We start from the raw sequence: 22,334 nt of genomic DNA on the forward strand, positions 1-22,334 counted from the left end.
GCCTGGCATATTTTATAATACATGAATAAGAATACAGTATATCAAAATATGTATTATTTATTTCCATAATACACACGGGAGATTTTTTTTTTAACTTTAAACTCAGATTCTGAAAAGTATATGCGAGAGTGGTTCACAGTGGCTATGAGGTTGGTTCAGGTACATTTTTTAAACTAAAAATTATGAACTTTCAGTTCATAAGTGGAATGTACATTCTACCTAATTTCTACTTTGCTGTATTAGAAATGGAAGTCATATAACCTAAAAACTAAGTGTAATTATTGAGTACTTAAGCCTTTAATCCTTTCCCATAGTGATGTAGCTAAAAAAATGCATCAGCAAGAGATCAACACTGGATCACTCTTCAGAAACATGCAGTGCTCCTTGGTCTTTGTCAATTTCTTTAATCTTGTGGGTTTATTTTCTAGGTAGTGCTCATGAATATAGCTCCTGCCCAGACGATGCTGTTTTCCAAAGCTTGGCCCGGGCATACTCCTCTTTTAACCCACCCATGTCTGACCCCAATCGGCCACCATGTCGCAAGAACGATGATGACAGCAGCTTTGTAGATGGAACAACCAATGGTGCTGCTTGGTACAGTGTACCTGGTGGTGAGTTTCAGCTTTGCTCTTTGATTATGTGATGGTGGCTTATTTATAATTACCATTTAGATTTAGAGAATCTTCAGTCCTCCTCAATCATTAAGAAATAGACTGAACCTGTAGTTCATCCATTAAAATTAGTCAGTTTTCTGCATGAATGATTGCTATTATATAGTTTTGTTTTTGTTGATTTTTAATAATCAAAATGCTAATTGAAGAGATATGGGAAATGAACCAAAGACGTCCACTGGGAAAATATAAATTGAATATTGTTAACTAGCTACTTTTCAAGTTCTGGCCTTAGGAAGTAAGATAGCATCCTGATTATATGTTAGTCAAGTTTTTACTATAGGTAAATGTATATTTTAGAGGGCAGGCCTTAGCTTTTAGCATATCTTGGTTGACATACCTTTTTTTTTTAAATGATGGGATAATGGGGACTATATGACGTGGTATATTTAATTTTTATTTACTACTATAATAAGCACTGTTAGATCAGGAAGCTCTTCACCTCTTCTGGAGTCTGCAAAGGGAAGAGTCCATTTGCAGCACAGCCACCGGAGGAAGCACCTTCTAGACAACCAAGGCAGCTCTCGTGGCTCCCTCTGCCCCACGTGACTCTGCAGAGCTCTTATGTTTATGGCCAACTGGACCTCTAACAGTTGTGTGATACTCACCTCTACCAAGGATTAAGAGTGAAATGTAAAGATACTGATGTGTGTTTTTTCCCTCTTTGCCTATGCAAAATTTTCTACAGCCCACCTGGAAGTGAAGATGAGAATTAGTTAGGGCATTAGCAGCACTAGCTAATTGTAGGGTTTTGGTTTGTTTAATGGGCTTCTTTTGTTGAAGTATGCCCTGAGAAAAAATTCTCCCTGATTTTTTTCTTTCTAATATATGTTTATTCTGTTTTAATTTATATTTTGCATCAGGCCAGATCAGACTTAGCACTCCTCCCACCCCCCCATAGCTTGAGAAATAAGGTCTATGTCAGATTTAGGATTTAGCCTATGTCAAATACTTCAGATAAGAAGTAATTTTATACTTATACAGTTTATAAAAGTTTACAAAAACTTACACAGTTTTTATAAAAACTTTAGTAATTCCTTTGGAATTACCTTTTTGGACAAACAGTGCATTGTTTATAGGATACCAAGTAATTAATATCAGTAAAGTAATGATAATACTAATAATGTTAATCTTAGCCAACGATTATGTACCACAATAATCAAACAGTCAAAGAAAGCTTTGACGTCTTGAGCTTTCTATATAGTGAATAAAATCAGTGCCTTAGGTCAGATTTTTGAAAAGCAGAACCTGAGCTAGAGATTCGGATGCTCGTAATTTATCAAGAGAGTGCTCTTGAGGAAAGACCCTGTGTGGAAGTGAGGGAAGCAGGGTAAGGAAGGGGACGGAGCTGAGCAAGGATGTGGTCTCAGGTACAGTCTAGCCTTGGCCTGAGCCATTGAGAGGAGGGTCTCAAGCTTAAGTTACAGGCAGGGTTGTTCTGCCTTGAGGCAAGGGCACCAGCCTTAGATGGCTCATTATAGTCAGTCGTGGGTTGTGGGCTGCTTTGTAGGGGTTAGGAGTGGGAGATTGAAGGATGTACCCTCCCAAGCCAGGTAGCTCCTAGCAGCAATTTTCTGAAAAACAGGGGCAATCTAGTGGGCACCAACAGCGTCCACTACTACTTTGAATCAAGTTCAAATTAAAGTTTTTCTGAATATACAATCTTCTCTTTGGTGCAATTTTAAGTATTGTTATCATTATGTCTTATACATAGTAGATACCCAATGATTGTTGAATTAATATATAGTATATTATCAAGACTCCCAGTCGCTCAGGAATACACTGTGATATTGGTTGGACTTAAGGAATAGGATAGTATGCCAGATCATCTTACATGACTCTCCAAGGTCTTCCTGATAGAGGTGGGCTTAGAGGGATGCTCACTTCTTTAGTAGGCCAGTAAGGATGGAGTCTTTCACCCTGCAGTCTTCTTTTTTTAAAAAATTATTATTTATTATTTTAAAAATTTTATTATTTTTTTCCAGCTTTATTGAGATATAATTGACATGTATTGTGTAAGTTTAATGTGTACAGTGTGGTGATTTGATAATGTATGTATTGCAAAATGACTACTATAGTAAGATTAGTTAACACATCCATCACCTGACATAATTACCATTTTTATTTTTTTGTGGTGAGAAGATTTAAGATCTAGCAATGTTCAAGTATATAAAACAGTATTATTAACTATAGTCACCATGCTGTACATTAGATCCTCACAAGTTATTCATTTTACAACTGGAAGTTTGTACCCTCTGACCAACATCTCCCTAGTTCCCGACTCCCATCCCTTGGCAACCACCGTTCTACTCTGTTTCTGTGAGTTTGACTTTTTTTAATTCCATATATAAGTGTGATCATACAGTATTTTTCTTTCTCTGTCTGACAGTTCATTTAGTATAATGCTCTCAAGGTCCATCCATATTGTTGCAAACGCAGGATTTCCTTCTTTCTCATGGCTGAATAATATTCCATTGTGTGGTGTATATATATATAACCCTAATCCTAACCCTAACCCTAACATAGACTGGATGGTAAGTGGGGCAACCTGGGGAGCACCAACAGCATCCACTACTAATTTGAATCAGGTTCAAATTAAAGTTTTTCTGGATATAGAATCTGCTCTTTGGTGCAATTTAAAATATTATTATCATTATCTCTTATACGTTGAATTAATATGTAGTATATATTTTATATATATATAAAAACACACACCACATTTTTTATCCATTTGTCTGTTGATGGACACCTAGGGTGTTTCCATGTCTTGGCTATTTTAAATAATGCTGCAGTGAACATTGGGGTGCAGATATCTTTTCTTGATGATGATTTGATTCCTTCAGATATATACCCAAAAGCGCGATTGCTGGATCGTATGGTAGTTCTGCTTTTAATTGTTTGAGGAACCTCCATACTGTTTTCCATAGTGGCTGCACCAATTTACGTTCACACCAACAGTGGACAAGGGTTCCCTTTTTTCCACATCCTTGCCAACACTTGTTATTTCCTGTCTTTTTGATGATAGTCATTGTAACAGGTGTGAGGTGATATCTTATTGTGGTTTTGATTTGCATTTCCCTGATGATTAGTGACGTTGAGCACTTTTTCATGTACCTGTTGGGCATCTGTATATCTTCTTTGGGAAAATGTCTATTCAGGTCCTCTGCCCATTTTTAAATTGCATTATTTGTTTTTTTGCTCTTGGGTTGTATGAGTTCCTTATGTATTTTGGATATTAACCCCTTATCAGATATATGATTTTCAAATACTTTCCCATTCTGTAGATTTCCTTTTCATTTTGTGGATTGTTTCTTTCGCTGTGCAGAAGCTTTCAGTTGGATGTAGTCCCACTTATTAAATTTTGCTTTTGTTGCCTTTGCTTTTGGTGTCATATCCAAAAAAATGTTTCTAAGACTAATGTCAAGAAGCTTTTTCTCTATGTTTTCTTCTAAGAGTTGACAGATTCAGGTCTTATGTTTAAGTCTAATCTATTTCAAGTTAATTTTTGTGTATGGTGTAAGATAAAAGTCCAATTTCTTTCTTTTGCATGTATGTATCTAGTTTTCCCAACATCTTTTATTAAAGAGGCTATCTTTTTTCCATTGAGTATTCTTGGCCCACTTGTCAAATACTGGTTGACTGTATACACCAGGGATTATTTCTGGGCTCTTGATTCTGTTCCATTTGTCTATGTGTCTGTTTTTATTCATGTATCATACTCTTTTGATTACTATAGCTTGTAGTATAGTTTGAAATCCAAAAGTGTGATGCCTCCAGCTTTATTCTTATTTCTCAAGATTGCTTTGGCTATTCAGTGTCTTTTGTGGTTCCATATGACTTTTAGGATTTTTTTTTCTATCTCTGCAAAAAATGCAATTGGAATTTTGGTAGGATTGCATTGAATCTATACATTGCTTTGAGTAGTTTGGACATTTTAACAATATCATTCTTCTGATCTGTGAACATAGGATATCTTTTTATTTCTTTGTGTCTTCTTCAATTTCTTTCATCCATGTCTTATAGTTTTCAGTGTACTGATCTTTTACCTCCTTGGTTAAATTTATTCCTAAGTATTTTATTGTTTTTGATGCTGTTGTAAAAGGGATTGCTTTTTTTGTTTTTCAAATAGTTTGTTGTTAGTGTATAGAAATGCAACTGATTTTTGTATGTTGATTTTGCATCCTGCAATTTTAATGCATTTTTTATTAGTTCTAACTTTTTTTTGGTGAAGTCTTTAGGATTTTCTATATATAAGATTATATCATCTACAGACAGAGACAATTTTACTTATTCCATTCCCACTTTGATGTCTTTTATTTCTTTTTCTTGCCTCATTGTTCTGGCTAGAACTTCCAGTACTATGTTGAATAGGAGTGGTGAGAGTGGGCACTCTTCTTGTTCCTGATCTTAGAGGAAGAGCTTTCCATCCTTCATCGATGAGTATGATGTTAGCTGTGGGCTTGTCATATATGGCCTTTATTATGTTGAAGTATGTTCCTTCTATACCCAATCTATTGAGGGTTTTTATCATGAAAAGATGTTGAATTTTGTCAAATGCTTTTCCTGCATCTTTTGAGAATATGATTTTTATTTTTCATTCTATTAATGTGGTGTATTATATTTATTGATTTGTGTATGTCAAACCATCCTTGCATCCTAGGGATAAATTCCACCTGATCATGGTTTATGATCCTTTCAGTATGCTGTTGAATTCAGTTTGCTAGTATTTTGTTGACAATTTGTGTATCTGTATTTATCAGAGATATTGGCCTATAGTTGTCTTTTCTTGTAGTGTCCTTATCTGGCTTTGATATCAGCAAAATACTGGTCTTGTAAAAAGAGTTTGGGGGTGTTCCCTCCTCTTTAATATTTTGTAAGAGTTTGATAAAGATTAGCATTAATTCTTCTTTAAATGTTTGGTAGAATTCACCGTTGAAACCATCTGGTCCTGGGCTTTTCTTTTTGGGAATTTTTTGATTACTGATTCAATCTCCTTACTAGTTATTGATCTGTTTCTGATTTTCTATTTCCTCATGATTCAGTCTTGGTAGGTTGTATGTTTCTGGGAATTTATCCATTTCTTCTAGGTTATCTAATTGTTGGCCTATAATTGTTTGTAGTAATCTCTTATGAAACTTTGTATTTCTGTGGTATCAGTTGTAATGTCTCCTCTTTCATTTCTGATTGTTTTTTATTTGATCTTTTCTATTATTTTTCTGGTCTCTATTTCATTTATTTCTGCTCTAATCTTTGTTATTTCTTTCCTTCTGCTTAAAGTTTGTTCTTTTCTAGTTCTTTGAAGTGTAGAGTTAGATTGTTTATTTGAGATCTGTTTTCTTAATGTAGGCATTTATCACAATAAATTTCGCTCTTAGGAATGCTTTTGCTGCTTCCCATAAGTTTTGGTATGTTCTGTTTCCATTTTTGTTTGTTCTGGATATTTTGGTTTCCCTTTTGATTTGCTCTTTGACCTGTTGGTTGTTCAGGAGTGTGTTGTTTACTTTTCTATGTATTTGTGAATTTTCCAGTCTTTCTCTCGTTGTTATTTTTAGTTTTGGACTGTTGTGGTCAGAAAAGATACTTGGTATGATTTCAGTCTTCTTAAATTTGCTAAGACTTGTTTTGTGACCTATCTTAAGGCCTGCACTGGAGAATTGTCCATGTGTGCTTGAGAAAAATGTGTATTCTGCTGCTGTTGGATGGAATGTTCTGTAGGTGTCTGTTAGTTCCATTTAGTCTAAAGTCTAGTTCAAGTTCAATGTTTCCTTATTGATTTTTGGTCTGGATGATCTATCTATCCATTGTTGTCAGTGGGGTATTTAAGTTCCCTACTATTATTGTATTGTCTGTTTCTCCCTTTACATCTGTTACTATTTGCTCAATGTATTTCGGTGCTCCAATGTTGAGTGCATATATATTTTTGATAGTTGTATTGAAAAATTATATAGTTGATGCATTGACCCCTTTATCATAATATAATGACCTTCTTTGTCTCTTGTTACAGTTTTTGGCTTAAAGTGTATTTTGTCTGTTATATAGCTATCCCTGCTCTCTTTGGGTTTCCATTTGCGTGGAATACCTTTTTCTATCCCTTCACTTTAAGTTTAGGTGTGTCCTTAAAGCTAAAGTGGGTTGCTTATAGGGACCATATAGTTGGGTCTTATTTTTTTTATCCATTTAGGCACTCTATGCTTTTTGATAGGAGAATTGAATCCATTTACGTTTAAAGTAATTATTGATAGGTAAGAATTTACTAATGCCGTCTTATTGTTTTCTGTGTGTTTTGTAATTCCCTTGTTCCTTTCTTCCTCTCTTGCTCTCTTCCTCTGGTGAATTGATGATTTTCTGTAGTGGTATGCTTAGATTCCTTTCTCTTTAACATTTTTGAATCTACTGTAGGTTTTTTCTTTGTGGTTACCATGAAGCTTACATAAAACATCTTATAGATGTAACAATCTGTTTTAATCTGGTAACAACCTAACTTTGATCCCAAACAAAAACTCTACCATTTTAACCCTTCTCCCATTTTATGTTTTGATGTCACAATTTACATCTTTTCATATTGTGTATCCATTAACAAATTATTATAGATATAGTTATTTTTAATATTTTTGTCCTTTAACCTTTATACTAGAGTTAAGTGATTAACACACCCCCATATTGCAGTATTAAGTATTGTGAATCTGACTATATACTTACTTTTACTAATGTGTTGTATATTTTCATATGTTTTCGTGTTATTAATTAGGTCTCTCTTGGCACTGAGCCGTGCCACTTTGGGGGAGGGGTGACACAGGTAAAGTGAAACTGTTCCTCCTACCCTCTTCAATGCATCCAATCTTGGATTTTGTTTTGCTCCAGTAGTGTGCTGGATATTTTCCGCTGGACTCTCGGACTTCCACAAAGGCACTCTGTTCATGGGTGATTGTCAAAATTGGTGTTCTTTGGAAGGGAAGACAATAGAAAACTCGTATATTGCCATCTTGATGATGTCACTCCCCTGTTGTTTTCTTTGAAGCTGATTCCAGCAATATGGAACCTGGCTGATGGCTGCTTTAGCACCCTATAGCCACACTGCATTAAGCTAAATGATTACCTAAAACCTGAGAGAGTTTGTGCTATTGAGATAATAACGATCTCTGAGGTATGTGTTCTCTGCCTTATGGTAGGTGATTTCTCTTGTGGTTTCCCACAGGCTTCCCCAAATGCACTGGTTGGTGTATCTTTTACTTGGCTCTCAATTCAACAGAACAGCCTGTGTAGGGATTCAGTCACCACATGCATATTTTGACTTTCCATTCGGTGCTTTGGCAGGAATGCAAGACTTCAATTACCTCAGCAGCAACTGTTTCGAGATCACTGTGGAGCTTAGCTGTGAAAAGTTTCCACCTGAAGAGACTTTGAAGAGCTACTGGGAGGATAACAAAGACTCCCTCATTAGCTACCTTGAGCAGGTAAACACAGTCTCCAGCATAAAATGGGAGATTTAAGAGCATTTAAACCTGGCATACAATAGTCTCCTAAGAGGAGTCCAGTCCAGGGGCGTCCATCGACCCAGAATGAGGATGCTACATTTGGAAAATGTGTCAGTAGTGGTTCAAATAGGCTTTCACTTGTCATGGGTTTTGTGGTTGTTCATGAATATTCACTGAGAGCTGATGAAACTGGAGAGCTGTGGAGAAGTGAGGCAATGCTCTGTTTCCATTATGTTGCTCTAAGCAAGGGCAGTCCTAGGACTCTCATCCACCCTGCTCACCTTGGGCCTGTCAGGCATCCCAGGAAGGATCCAGACTAGAATGAGTAAGTGAGGCACTTATGGTACAAAATTTAAGGAGGCTTTCGCTCTCAGGGGCATGCAGGTATAGGACCAGCACTGGAGCATGAGGGCCTGCTTAAATTTTGTGCCCCACATGCCTTGTTGGTCTCATCCTAGGCTTAGCTGGGTCTGAGGTAATAAAAATAATGATAGCTTACATTTATTGGGCATTTACTGTTTCCCAGGCATTGTTCTAAATGCCTTACATGTAATAATTAATGCATTTAATCCTCACAACAACCCTGTGAGGAAAGTTATATCATCTTCTTCATCCTCATCTTCATCACCATCTTCTTCTTCTTCTTAATCTTCATCTTCATCACCATCTTCTTCTCCTCCTCCTCCTCCTCCTCATTCTCCTCCTCCTCCTCCTTCCCCTTCCCCTTCTCCTCCTCCTCCTCCTTTTCTTATTCATCCCTGGATTAAAAATGAGGAACAGAGGCACAGAGAAGTTAGACAGCTTGCCTGAAGTCACTCAGCCCGAATCCAGGCTGTCTAGTTCCAGAATTACCATGCTGTAATGCTTCTGATGACCCAAGCCTAGATCTTGACTGGAGAGTCACTTATGTAGCCATTCCAATGGGATCTGTACAGAATTTTAGGGAATCTCACCATCTGTCAGAATAAAATACCTTACCTACTCAGACTTAACCCAGGCCAGTCCCCTGCTAATCCCACCCCTCTATACTATGTAGACATTGGCACTGGGGGCAGTGGTGGTGGAAAAGATCTAAAGATTCTGTTGCTTGCTGCAATGCTTTGACAGTCCTCAAATGCCATTCTGTATGTGGCCATTTATACCCAATTCAAGTAGAGTGATGTTAGTTTCATATGCCAGCAGACAGTCCAGACTAATTTTTAGACTAATTTGACATAAACAAATGCTGTTAAATAAACATGTAGCCACTTGCATGTATATATGTACCTATAAACTATGTATACATATGAACCCAATGCATTTAAAAAAATGTAAAATCAGCTTAAGAATTCTTTTACACATGTCAAATATCCATATAATACCTTACCAAAAGGGACTATCATGGAATAGATCCACTGATGACACACAGTGATTAAACAGTACCCATTACACAGGATCTTTTCAATGAATGGAATCCTGCTGCGTGTTAACATGAAAAGGTGTTTTTCAACAACAAAAATAAGGATAATTAGCCGTGTTGACCCTGGAACAACCTTGGTGGGAACCCCTGTAGTGTGTCTCCTTGGAGGAGAGCTATATTTGGACGGATCTTCCAAGAGCAAAGTTAACTGAAAAATGTATTTTGTGGGCAGAATAGGTGAGATAGGGCTGTTGGGTGTGTTCTCCACTTAGATATCAATGAATGCCTCCTTAAAATGCCTTTTTCTTTTTTTTGTGAGGAAGATTAGCCCTGAGCTAACAGCCGTTGCCAATCTTCCTCTTTTTGCTGAAGAAGATTGGCCCTGGGCTAACATCCATGCCCATCTTCCTCTACTTTATATGGGACGCCCCCACAGCATAGCTTGACAAGCGGTGCGTCGGTCGGCACCCAGGATCCGAACCTGCGAAACTGTGGGCGGCCGAAGCAGAGCACACAAACTTAACCGCTATGCCACCAGGCCTGCACCTAAAATGCTTTTTATTTTATGTACATATTTTTTCAACAAAAATTTATTGAATTACTTTTGTGTCCCACATACCCTGTAAGGTGCTGGAGATAGTGACCGCCCTCAGGAAAGATCCATATTAGTGGAGTTCAGAAACATGAATATCTAACCACAAGAGAGGATGCTAAATGCTAAAATGAAAGTTAACTACAAAGAGCAATGGCAGTACACAGAAGGGTTCCTACCCCAGTCCTGGGGGTTCAGAAAGGCTTCTTGGAGCTGTACTATAAGATTTACTATAGCTGATGCCAATAAGATTACTACTGCAATCAATGATTACAAAACAGGTTCAGCTGCTGATTACCTCGCTTAGGTCTAAAATAAAATACAAATGTGTGCATCAGGAAAGAGGAAAATATTTGTGATATTTATGGTGGCAGGTGGGCATGCATAAATTCATCTAATAGCTATATCAGTTTATATAGAAATAAGCTGAAAAGAAGAGGGACCAGGTCATACAATCTTGTTTTATGCCACTTGGGATGAGAATTTGATCTGTCCACAGATCCGTGTAGTCCACCCTGATAAGGCAGCAATGTTACGGTGCAAGCTGTGCAGAAGCAGTAAGAGCGATATTTACAGTGAGCTTGCCTCATAGAACATTCCAGTTCGGGGAATCAAAGACTGATGAAAGATCAGTGAAGACTGCCAGAAATTCTGTGTTGCAATTGTTTTCTTGGCAATGAAACAGAATGTGGTGGTGACTAGCAATTGAACACCTGGACCTAAAATCTAAGTGTGGACTAATTTACAACTCATGGAAAATAGGTGATTAGGAGATCTAATTCTGTAATTGATTGAGATCAAATCTCTTGCATAGTTTTAAAGGGATGTTTTCAGGAACTGGAATTGTAGAGTTAATTAGGGTAAATAGTTTGCTATGGAGGACAGCCTCTCACGCAACAGCTTTGGAACAGTCTAGTTCTCAAACTTCCCATAGAATTTCTTAAAGAAAGGTTCATGGGCACCTGCATCAGAATCATCTACGTTCTTGTTAAAAGTGAGTTTCCTGCCCCATCACATGGGGCAGTGAATCACACTCCTTGCAGGGCAGGACCCCAGAATCTCCATTTCAGCAAGCCCTCTGGATGACATTTAAGTACACGAGGGTTTAAGCACTACTGATTTAAACAGACCTAGCAACAATGGAGAATCTTCTGGATTTTCTTTTTTTTTCTTAGCCTTGGTTGATTGAAATGTCCTGGAATCTGAGAAGAGAGCATTACAGGAGGGACAAGTGTAGTAAATAGCTTCTCTAGGCATGAGTGAAATTTGAACTTCTGTGATTTCCTTTGCAAAAGCCATAAAGTGACAACATTTTCCAGTCTGCATTCATGTGGGGTTGTGACAGCCCATAACACTTCTATTGAGATGTATTACTACAGTGGAATTTTTCAAACAGAAAAGTTTACTCCACAATTGGCATATCAGAGATAGACATTTACTTGTTTAACTAATTGTTAAACTGCATCCTGTAATATGTCTTAGATTGCAGAGGCAGAGAAAAGTAAAGTCGTGACTGGGTATATTGGTACCTAATACAAGTGAATTATGTTTTGAGATGTTTGACTTATTTTTCGATAAGGAAATTTAAAACTTTCATTTCTTTAAAGTTTATAATATTGATAATATCAGGATTATAGTGCCTCAAGATGAATAAATTACATGTGGGTGAATGATTCCTCTTTTACAAGCTTTCTAAGTTTCTTTGAACAGCCCTCATATTAAGAAATTTAAAGTTTGTATTTCTTCTCTGATTTTCTGCTCTATGCCATCTCTATGTGTATCTTTCTTTCTCATCTCTACAATTTTTCTAATCCTCAGCCACTCTTTTGCTCTGTGAATTTTATTCAGAAAGCCTGTTTCTGGTTTCTAAATTTCAGTTTCTTTCAGTTTTCGTTGGCTAATACATAAATGAGTCTTGGGGAAAAGTCAAAGATTCACTAGATCTTAAAAATGTCTTTTTGTTTTTAAAATATATTTACTCTCTTCTGGGGCTGACCTGGTGGCATAGTGGTTAAGTTCACCCGCTCTGCTTCGATGACCCAGGGTTCACGGGTCAGATCCCAGGCATGGACCTACACATTGCTCATCAAGCCATGCTATGGTGGCATTCCACGTACAAAGAATAGAGGAAGATTGGCACAGATGTTAGCTCAGGGCCAATCTTCCTCACCTATAAATAAATAAATAAATAATAAATAAATAAATAAAATAAAATATGTTTACTCTTGTCTCACTATACTGATTGCCAATAAAATTATTATTACCGATGACGTGTTTAGCTTTTTACCGTTTACAAATTGCCTTTAGAGAAAAAAATTTTATGTTATTTTTATACAGTTTTAGAGGTTCTGCTTTTTAAAAAAATAACAAATGCAAAAAGATTTGCTGATGACCAGGGGCATCTCTTTGATAAAACGTTGTACCACTGCCAAATGTATCCTCTGATGACAAAGGGATACATGAGACTTATTCTATCTTCTGTAGGGAAATATTCAAATATTATCAGAAAATTCATTTTCTAGGGCCAGATTGAGTGAGGAGCAGTCTGAGTCTTTGGGAGGTCGGGACATATTCTGTTAAGTAATCAAGCTTAATGAATTACCTTTTGATATTCGAGAAGCAGTACTTTCTCAAGACCTGAAGTGACTCTGTCACTTCAAACACATATTGACTTGTTTAAAAATAAAGGAAAAAGCTATTTTTGTAGTTTACATTGCATTAGTTGATGACTGCAACTTAATTCAGGGGGATTCTTCTTCTTTTTTTTTTTTGAGTAAGATTAGCCCTGAGCTAACATCTGTTGCCAATCCTTCTCTTTTTTGCTGAGGAAGGTTGTCCCTAAGCTAAAATCCACACCAATATTCCTCTACTTGATATACGAGGCTGCCACAGCATGGCTTGATAAGTGGTGTGTAGGTCTGCTCCCGGGATTCGAATCTGTGAACCCTGGGCCGCCGAAGCGGAGCATGTGAACTTAACCACTACACCACTGGGCCAGCCCGAGGAGGATTATTCTTAATAGCAACTCTTCCATTTTGTTTCTAAATCCAGTTTTCAGCTATGAAGTTCACTGATCATTCACGCCACTTAATTTCAACCAAAATAATATTGTTAATGGGTTTACTGCAAAAGTATTCACAGTATATGTCTTTTTATCCAGAATGAACAAATATTAAAGGGCTGTAATGTAAATATTCTTCTTAACTGACAATGGTCATATAGCCTATATACAAGTGACCAAATTTAAAAGAGAGAGAAAGTTATGAAATATGCTAAGGCCAGAACTACTTTACAGATATAACAGATTTTCTTTTTTTGTTGTTTTCTGTTTGGGTGGTTTGGAAGGTACTTCACAGTCTTTCTTTGACTCAGAACAAGATATCAATTTTCAGGGGATTACTTCTCATTTCTCCATTTGAGAAAAAGCAGAGTCAAGAGTGCTCAGAAAATTCAGTGGCCTTTTGAGCACGTTTTGATTCTTAAACAAAGGATACTGAGGATCTACAATATTTTGCTAGAAAATGAGATTCTTGATATGAAATGTGTTTTTAGGTCATTTCTAATATGAATTTTTGGGTTGTCCTTAACCTTCACAGATACATCGAGGAGTTAAAGGATTTGTCCGAGACCTTCAAGGTAACCCAATTGCCAATGCAACCATCTCCGTGGAAGGAATAGACCATGATATTACATCTGGTGGGTGTTCCTTGCCATGATCTGGAGGCTCTTGTGTTATACACAAGAACATGATTAGTTATCATCCTAGTTCTAATCTTATGCTATTCTAAGCAAAACAGTTAAGTGCCTCATTTACCTCCTTTACCTCCTTTCTTTACCTCCTCTCTCCCCAGCTTTGATCTAGTTAAATTTCATTTGAGGGAGCAGGTCAGGCCATTACTCAGGATGGCTGCTGAGTTTAGAAACTGGGGAGCAGCAGATGGCGCCCTTTCCCCAGTTATCTCACCCCAGAGCTGCGAGGTGGTGCCGTCCACTGGAGGTTCTTTGTAGTTTTTGAGGCAAAGGAAGTGAACTAGCTGGAGTTAAAATATCAGTGTCTTCCTGATCTCTCTTAAGAAGCGCTAACGAGTTGTTAATTGGTGGACCTTAGGAGGGAGCGAAAAGAGTAAGAAGGAAGATAACTGCCAGCATATCGTGTATCTAGGATTTCTCATTTGTTTCCTCATTTAATCCATATAATAAATCCAGATTTAGTCAAGGTTAAACAGGATGTTACAGGATTGAGGTCGACGTTAGTTATTTAGGTTTAAAGCCTCATTTCCATTTTCCCAGTTTGGGCAAAATGATGTATTTTCCTAGCAAAACCTACCTACTCCTGTTAATAAACATCTATCTAGCTCATTGTAGTTTAACTGTTATTTGTTGGGATCTTTTCAACAACAACAGTAATATCTTTTTAGCTATAAACTCTTTACATATTTCTAGACCTTACAATTAATTAACCTTTAACTAATTTCCCAATCCCCTCTATACCATTACCTCTTTCTTAACCTCCACATTTATAATATGTATTTTTTTAACCCTTAACATTTGTCCTCTAGAACTTCATTTATTTTATTTTTTAATTTTTTTTGTGAGGAAGATCAGCCCTGTGCTAACATCCATGCTAATCCTCCTCTCTCTCTCTCTTTTTTTTTTTTTTTTTGCTGAGGAAGACTGGCTCTGAGCTAACATCTGTTGCCAATCCTCCTCCTTTTTTTTCCCCAAAGCCCCAGTAGATAGTTGTATGTCATAGTTGCACATCTTTCTAGTTGCTGTATGTGGGACGAGGCCTCAGCATGGCCGGAGAAGCGGTGCGTCCGTGTGCACCCAGGATCCAAACCCGGGCCACCAGTAGTGGAGCGCACGCACTTAACCTCTAAGCCATGGGGCCGGCCCTAGAACTGCATTTATTTACTCATTTAACAAATATTATCAACAACGCACTAAGTGCCAGCACACCTTTCCAACCAATATACCAGAATCTGTGCCAAGATATCTTTCCCCTTAGCCCTCAGGGAGGGGCTCCTAAACGTGGCACCCATGCATTGATCCCCTCTGGCCACAAGAAGCAGAGGGGATGTATCTGTTAACTCTAGCATGCCATACAAATATTTTCTCTGCCTTCCCTGATGTGAAAATTTTGGGAAAATCTAATGTAGGGAGTAAATATAGGTAGAAAGGAATAAAATCTGAGGAGTCAATTTGGGGACACTCCAGCTTTTTGAGGGCAGGGTCGGAAGGAGGAACTAGCAATAGAATCTAAGGCAAAGAGAAAACTCAAGTGCGTTGCCTGGAAGCCTACAAGTGTTTCAAGAAGGAGGGAGTGCTAAAAAGTGTCAGGTGAGTTGAACCTTGTGAATGAGCCAGTGTGGAGAATCTTTACAAAATCTCTTTCACTGGCGTGGTGGGAGCCTGACTGGGGTGGTCCGAGGGATACTAGGAGGAGAGACATTAGACATATTGGCAAATCTTTCCAGAAATGTTGCTATAAAGCCAAGAAGATAAATGAGGCACTAGCTGAAAAGAGATGTGGAGTCTAGAGGTAGATTGGAAGAGATGGCGATGGGGGCTTATTTTTTTCTGATTGTTTCTCTTTTCACAGTGAAATAAGAAGTAAAGCATCAACTGAGAGTGAGGATGAAGAGGATGTGTTAGAGGTGTTAGGAAAAGGAGAAAGTGTGAATTGTCCACTAGGACCTTGCTCCTCAAAGTATGGGCCCCCTACTGGCAGCTAAATTCAGCATCTCCCTGGAGCTGGTTAGAAATGCAGAATCTCAGGCCTTACCCCAGAGCTAGTGAAGTAGAATTTGCATCTTACCAAGTATCCCAGTGATATGCACTGATCTAGGAAACTGCCAGAGTGAAAGACTAGGGAGGGAGTGATGGAGGAAGACAGGAGAGCACCACGACCTGTGTAAGGCTGGTATTGATGAATCAGAGACAGATCAGCATGGCTGTGTGTTTGCTCCAGCTCCTTGCGGCTGCACGGGGCAGGCATAGAGTAGGGAGTTGGAAATTATCCAGGGTTAGTGGTTTGCCAGGCATGTATAACCAAGGGGGAAAAGCAAATGAGTTGAAAGCATATGTGTGAGAGTGAGTATAGTGGTGGGCCATGGATCCTAATCTAGGTTAGGAGGGAACTGTGGATATGTGGGGAGTGAGAGAGTGTGAAACATAACTCCGCTTAAGAATTCTCTGGAGAACTTGTTGAAAATGCAGTTCCTAGAAGACACTCCAGACCAATGTATTCTCAATCTTTAGAAACCTAAATTTCCAACAAGTGTCTCAGGGTTTCTGATGAGACTACCTTTGGGCCACACTTTGTAAATCACTGATCTAGACTCTCAGACCATCAGATCTTCACCTGGCAAGATCCTTGGCAAGAATCAAAACATGATGCCAGATGCTCTGACCCCACTGCTTGGGGACATTATATATCTTTTTACCTGTGTCACTCCTGACATGCTTATGAAGATTCATTATCTTAGATGGTTTATTAGACAATTTAACTTTAGTATCTATAAAATTACTATAGAAATGACACCCTGTAGAGAGTTTCCACACTCTTTTCAATGGAATTTCATCAAATTCCACAAGCATCTACTTTAAAAATAGAGAAACAAAGAAGTTGAACTGTAGTATAGTGGGTATTCCTTAGATGGTATAATTATGCATTTCATGTATGTGTCTTGTGATTTGATATTTTGTTTCCCTACAGCAAAGGATGGTGATTACTGGAGATTGCTTGTACCTGGAAACTATAAACTTACAGCCTCAGCTCCAGGCTATCTGGCAATAACAAAGAAAGTGGCAGTTCCTTATAGCCCTGCTGTTGGGGTAAGTAATCATAATAATAGCTAAGATTTATTAAGCACTTACCATGTGTCAGGCGTATTTTAGTGACTTATATTTAACCTGCATAATAACTCTATGAGGTAGGTACCATTATCCCCATTTAACAGATGAGAAAGCTGAGCCCTAGCAAAGTAAGTGACTTGCCCAAGGTCTTGTTGCACGATTTAATATCACCACTCAGTGTGAAACTCTGTTACTGTTTCTCAGTTTTTGAAGAGATCTACAAGAAAATCAAATAAAACTTTAAAAAATTAAACTTGTATTTGCCAACTTTGATTTCAATCTAAATGAGATTCTGTTCCATTTATTGTTTTAACCCAGCACTTAGTACAAACCTTACTCAATAAGTATTTGGAAAAATAAATTATGCCTGCAAGATAATTTTAGGCATTTACCAAGCATTTATTAAGTACATACTATGAGCAAGGCCCTCTATGCTAAGCTCTATCAAAAACTGTATCTTAGGGCCGGCCCTGTGGCTTAGCGGTTAAGTGCATGCGCTCCGCTACTGGCAGCCCGGGTTCGGATCCCGGGCACGCACCGACACACCGCTTCTCCGGCCATGCTGAGGCCGCGTCCCACATACAGCAACTAGAAGGATGTGCAACTATGACGTACAACTATCTACTGGGGCTTTGGGGAAAGAAAAGGAGGAGGATTGGCAATAGATGTTAGCTCAGAGCTGGTCTTCCTCAGCAAAAAGAGGAGGATTAGCATGGATGTTAGCGCAGGGCTGATCTTCCTCACAAAATAAATAAATAAATAATAAATAAATAAATAAATGAAGAGAATAAAACAAATTATTTAAAAAAAATTGTATCTTATTTAAGTAGATACCATTTACCTTGGTAGGAAGGTGATGGTGACGAGACCAAAGCTTCTCATAGAGCAGGATTTTACTACTGTCTTTGTCCCATTACTGGCACCATGGAATGGCCTTCAGGATTTTCAATCAAAAGGCTAACTTGAAAAGAAATTATTGTTTTTTTATTTATGCACCCAAAATTTGGAGTATAAATGCTTGGTTTTTGCAAAGTATCTTGAATTTTTAACTGGTGCTTTGGTTTTGATTGGGTGTATATGTACGTTAGGCTGTATATGTATTAAAATTAGGAAGTAAATTTGGGCAAGTGAAACCTGGAAAAAGTAGCTACAGAACCAGGCTGTAAAAGGTTCAGCTATTTTGATCCTTAGCCTTTCTAGCGTGGGTTAGTTCAAGGAGGTAGGGAATAATCACATTCCTAAATGACCAGCGTGTAAGTGATCAAATCAAAGAAATCTTAGTTCCATCTAGAATGGAGGCATAGAAATTGAGAGGTCCGAGGAGGATTGGGGTTGCAGGCTGCATACTTTGAATTGCCCTTTATGCAGAAGTGTATGGATTTTCCATAGACTTGCTGAGGACTCCCAGTTCACAAGAAGAGTTGAGTTCCTGGGCCACTGGCCTCTGTGGTGGTCTGGAGATGAATGTGCTTTCATCAGGTTCTTTAACAGATTCAAGATTCTGGAAAGCAGAATCTTGTGGTTTGGGACACCAGGACACTGAACTGCATTCTTCCATATTCCCCCAGCTGTTAGGAGAAAATTCAAGGTCGACCGGAGAAGCTCACTGAATAGTCAAAGGCAGAAAATTAATTATAAATTACATCCTTTTATTGGGGGAAAAAACTGCCTTTAAATAATCTGCCTTTAAATAATCTGCTTTGAAATAATCCTACAAAGCTTTTAGATCAAAGCACATTTCAAACACAACAGCTTTTGATTTTTTTTTACCCTGAAAGTTTCTTTTGTTTATCATGAGAGATTTTTTAAAAATATACTTTAATTCAGGTGGCTAGATTGAGCTTATCCTATAAGCTCTAAAACTGCTCTTAGTTTTTTTTTTTTTTTTCAGTTTTTAAAAGTACATATACAGTTTGATAACAACATATTCTTGCTTTTCTCCTTTAGGTTGATTTTGAACTGGAGTCATTTTCTGAAAGGAAAGAAGAGGAAAAGGAAGAATTGATGGAATGGTGGAAAATGATGTCAGAAACTTTAAATTTTTAAAAAGGCTTCTAATTAGCTGCTTTTGATCTATCTATACAATGTAGTATTATGATGTAATGTGGCCATTTTCTTTAAGATTTTGTGCAGTTAATATTTAACATTGATTTATTTTTAATCATTTAAATATTAATAGAACTTAAATAAATAGACAGGTAAAAATATAAGAACTCTGTTCTATTTCTTCTCTTATATAACATTCATTTTCCTACATATATTACCACAGAGGACTGTAGAAAAGATTTAAGTGATCTTGCCATCTTAGACTTAAATGCAATATTCCATGAGTTATTTACAATATAGAACTTTTTGAGTAATTATAGCTTTTAAAAATTAATGAAGTCTTTTTAATGTAATTGGTGACAGTGTCACACAGTGAATGCCATTGAAAAGGTCAACGGCTACAGCTTGGGGTTGTGAGCACTATACTGCAAGACTTAACTAGCTCAGTATAAATTGTCATTTGTCTCACGCTGACTAGCTATATAAGCATAATCTTGTTAATGCATTTAATGGAAAGAAAATGTAAATGTTTAGCAAGAGTTTTAATGAAAGGAACAGAAACTGACTTGCTTGTACATATAGGGGCAATACTGTTATATTATTCAGCCTGTTAACACTACTTCCAATTTTGGAGTTTTTTCTCTTGGTTGTAGATTGGCCCAGAATTGCATTCTGAATGAATAAAAGTAAAAAAAAAAAAAAAAAGGTCCCTGTGGTCTGTATTTTAATTGTCTAGGATTTTTTGTCTAAAGTTGTGCTCTCATGATAAAAAAGGTATTCCCTTGATGATAGCCTCTCATTTGTTCATTCTCTACTTTTTAAAATCCATTAAGTGACTGCAGTATGCCAAGCACAGTGCAAGCTCTGTGTTTATTATTGTGGTGGACTAAAGGTTCTGATTCAGTGGCTCTTACAGATCAGCTGTGGACACAGACTTTAAATAAATATACGCACAAATGAATATGTAATTATGCATTGTGATGAGTAAAATGACAGGAAGGAATAGTGTGTGGAAAAAGAGAATGTCAGAGCAACTTAAAATAGACTAGATGAGGGGACTCAGGGATGGCCTTTCAACACGTGTAAGCCCAGACCTAAAATATGAGTAGGTGTGAACAATGCAGAGTGACTAAGTGTAGGGATATGTGTGTGTGTGTGTGTGGTGGTATGGTTGATCAATGCTCCAAGTACAGGTTTTTGTTAAAATACGGCAAACTGTTGTAATAATAGACCCCCATATATATAATGGCTTAAGCACAATAGAAGTGTATTTCTTACTCAGGTACCTATGCTGGGCAGAAGACAGAAAGATGAGATGCCTTTTCTCCAACAGTCATTCTGGGACTCATTCTGACAGAAGATTTGCCATCTTTGACATGTGACCACCAAAGTTGCATGGTGGTCATCTCTGTTGCCACCAATGGGAAAAGAGAAAGAGCATGGAGGAGCATGTGGGGGATGTCTTTATAGGCCAGGCCTGGAAGTGGTATACATCACTTCTGCTTATATCACATTGCCTATAATTGTATTTGCTGGCCACAATAATTGCAAGGGAGTCTGGGAAATGTAGTCTTAGCAGCACACCCAAGTAGGTGAGGAGAATATGGTCTTTGGCAAGCATCTAACAGTCTCCGCCAGATAGAAGAACAGCAGGTGCAAAGGCATTGGGGTAGGAAAGAATATGGCTTCTTTGAAGAGTAAAAGATGGACAGAATGACTGGAGCAGAGATGTGTGGGAAGTGGGAAGCAGAGGCCAGGAAAACGGACGGAGATAAAATCACGCAGGACCTTATGGACCAGAATTGAGGATTTAGGAGTTTTTATTTTTTAGAATCATTGAATGTTCTTAAGCTAGGAAGGGACATGATCTAATTTGTTTTAAAGGTCATTCTGTGTAGGCTGCCGTGTAGAGAGTAGAAACAGAAATGGAGACGAGTTAGGAAGTCATTTCGGGGGTCCAGAAGAGAGGTAATTTGGATCAGGTTATGGCGGTAGAGATGAGAAGACATGGGTGGGTTTGTGATATATTTCAAAGGTAGAATTGACAGGTCTTGGTGAGGGCTTAGATGTGGGCGATGAGGGAGAGGCAGGTGTCAAAGATGACATCACATTTCTAACTTGAACAAGTGGGTACATGGCGTGTGGCATATTGGAGAAGCAGATTGGAAAAGGTGAGAAGAAAAAAATTTCAAAATAGGAAATGTTAAGCTTGAGATGCCTATGCTTGTGAGATATGCAAATGGAGATGTGGAGTGCGTGGATGGATATTCTATGTGTGAAGCTCTAAAGAGAGGCCTGGTATTGGAAATACAGATTTGGGTATAATTGGCTTATAGATAAGGTGGCCATACTATTTAACTATCCAAACCAGGGCACTTTTGAGAATGAAAGGGGCACAACTAATTTTGCCAGGACAGTAGGTATAATCCAGAACTGCCTGGGACAAGCTTGGGAGTAGGGTCACCTACATATAGATGGTATTTAAAGTCTTGGGAATATGTAAAATCCCCTAAGAAGAGTCCATAGAGTTAGAAGAAAAATAAGATCAGAACTGAGCTCTGAGGAACTTCAAAATTTTGCTCCTTGTGGTTTATATAAGACAGGATAAGCTAGACTATGATGCAGTAAGAAGCAACCCTAAATCTCAGTGGTTTAACTTAACAGTAATTTATTTTTCATGAAAAGTCCATAGGTCTACCTAACTCTGCAGGAAATTTGTCCTGCATGTAGTGACACAGCAATGTAGCATGTTTCAACATTGTGGCTCTGCCATCTCAACACAAGGTTTTCTCAATTTTTCTTCTTGGTCACAGGAAGAGATACCTGGAGTGACTTCCACTCACAGCTCATTGTCCAGAGCTAGTCACACAGCCTTGTTTAATCACAATGTTTGGTGAACAACATTGTCACCACCACAGTCTTCCCTTCTGGTTGCCAACATAACTTCACTTAAGCATTCCTCAAGGGAGGCAACTTAAAGTCACATGAAATCAAGGCAGTAAGCTTCAAGTTTGGGACTTTTGAGTGATCCCAGAATAGTCTCTATATTAGGTCTTCACGTGGTCACTCTTGCTCCAGAAACCTATGAACTAAAAGGAGAGGTTATATGCATCCCTCACACCCAACATGCAATAGTAAAATAGAGTCAAGATGACGTCGGTAAACAGTCCATTTGGAACAGCGAGGAATGAGAGAGACATAGCATTCACTGGTCTGCAGCAATTCTGAAATCTTGTTAAGCAGATATTTTATAGGCCTCCCATTTTGGGCATAGAGAATGTTCCTGGTTTCAG

General features: G+C 37.9%; 1 protein-coding gene across 1 annotated transcript in view; it reads left to right on the forward strand.

Moving 5' to 3' along the window:
* The window catches only part of CPE (carboxypeptidase E), a 112,086-nt gene extending 92,904 nt beyond the window's left edge, over positions 1-19,182 (forward strand). Inside the window, exons 5-9 of the mRNA XM_058550316.1 lie at positions 429-611; positions 7,986-8,125; positions 13,734-13,833; positions 16,856-16,974; positions 18,943-19,182. Of these exons, the coding sequence (XP_058406299.1) occupies positions 429-611; positions 7,986-8,125; positions 13,734-13,833; positions 16,856-16,974; positions 18,943-19,041 (641 nt within the window). The 3' untranslated portion in view covers positions 19,042-19,182. The remainder of the gene's footprint in view (positions 1-428; positions 612-7,985; positions 8,126-13,733; positions 13,834-16,855; positions 16,975-18,942) is intronic.
* Positions 19,183-22,334: the final 3,152 nt, after the last annotated feature.

The sequence above is a fragment of the Diceros bicornis genome, chromosome 11 (genome assembly GCF_020826845.1).
Source record: "Diceros bicornis minor isolate mBicDic1 chromosome 11, mDicBic1.mat.cur, whole genome shotgun sequence".
NCBI lineage: Eukaryota > Metazoa > Chordata > Mammalia > Perissodactyla > Rhinocerotidae > Diceros > Diceros bicornis.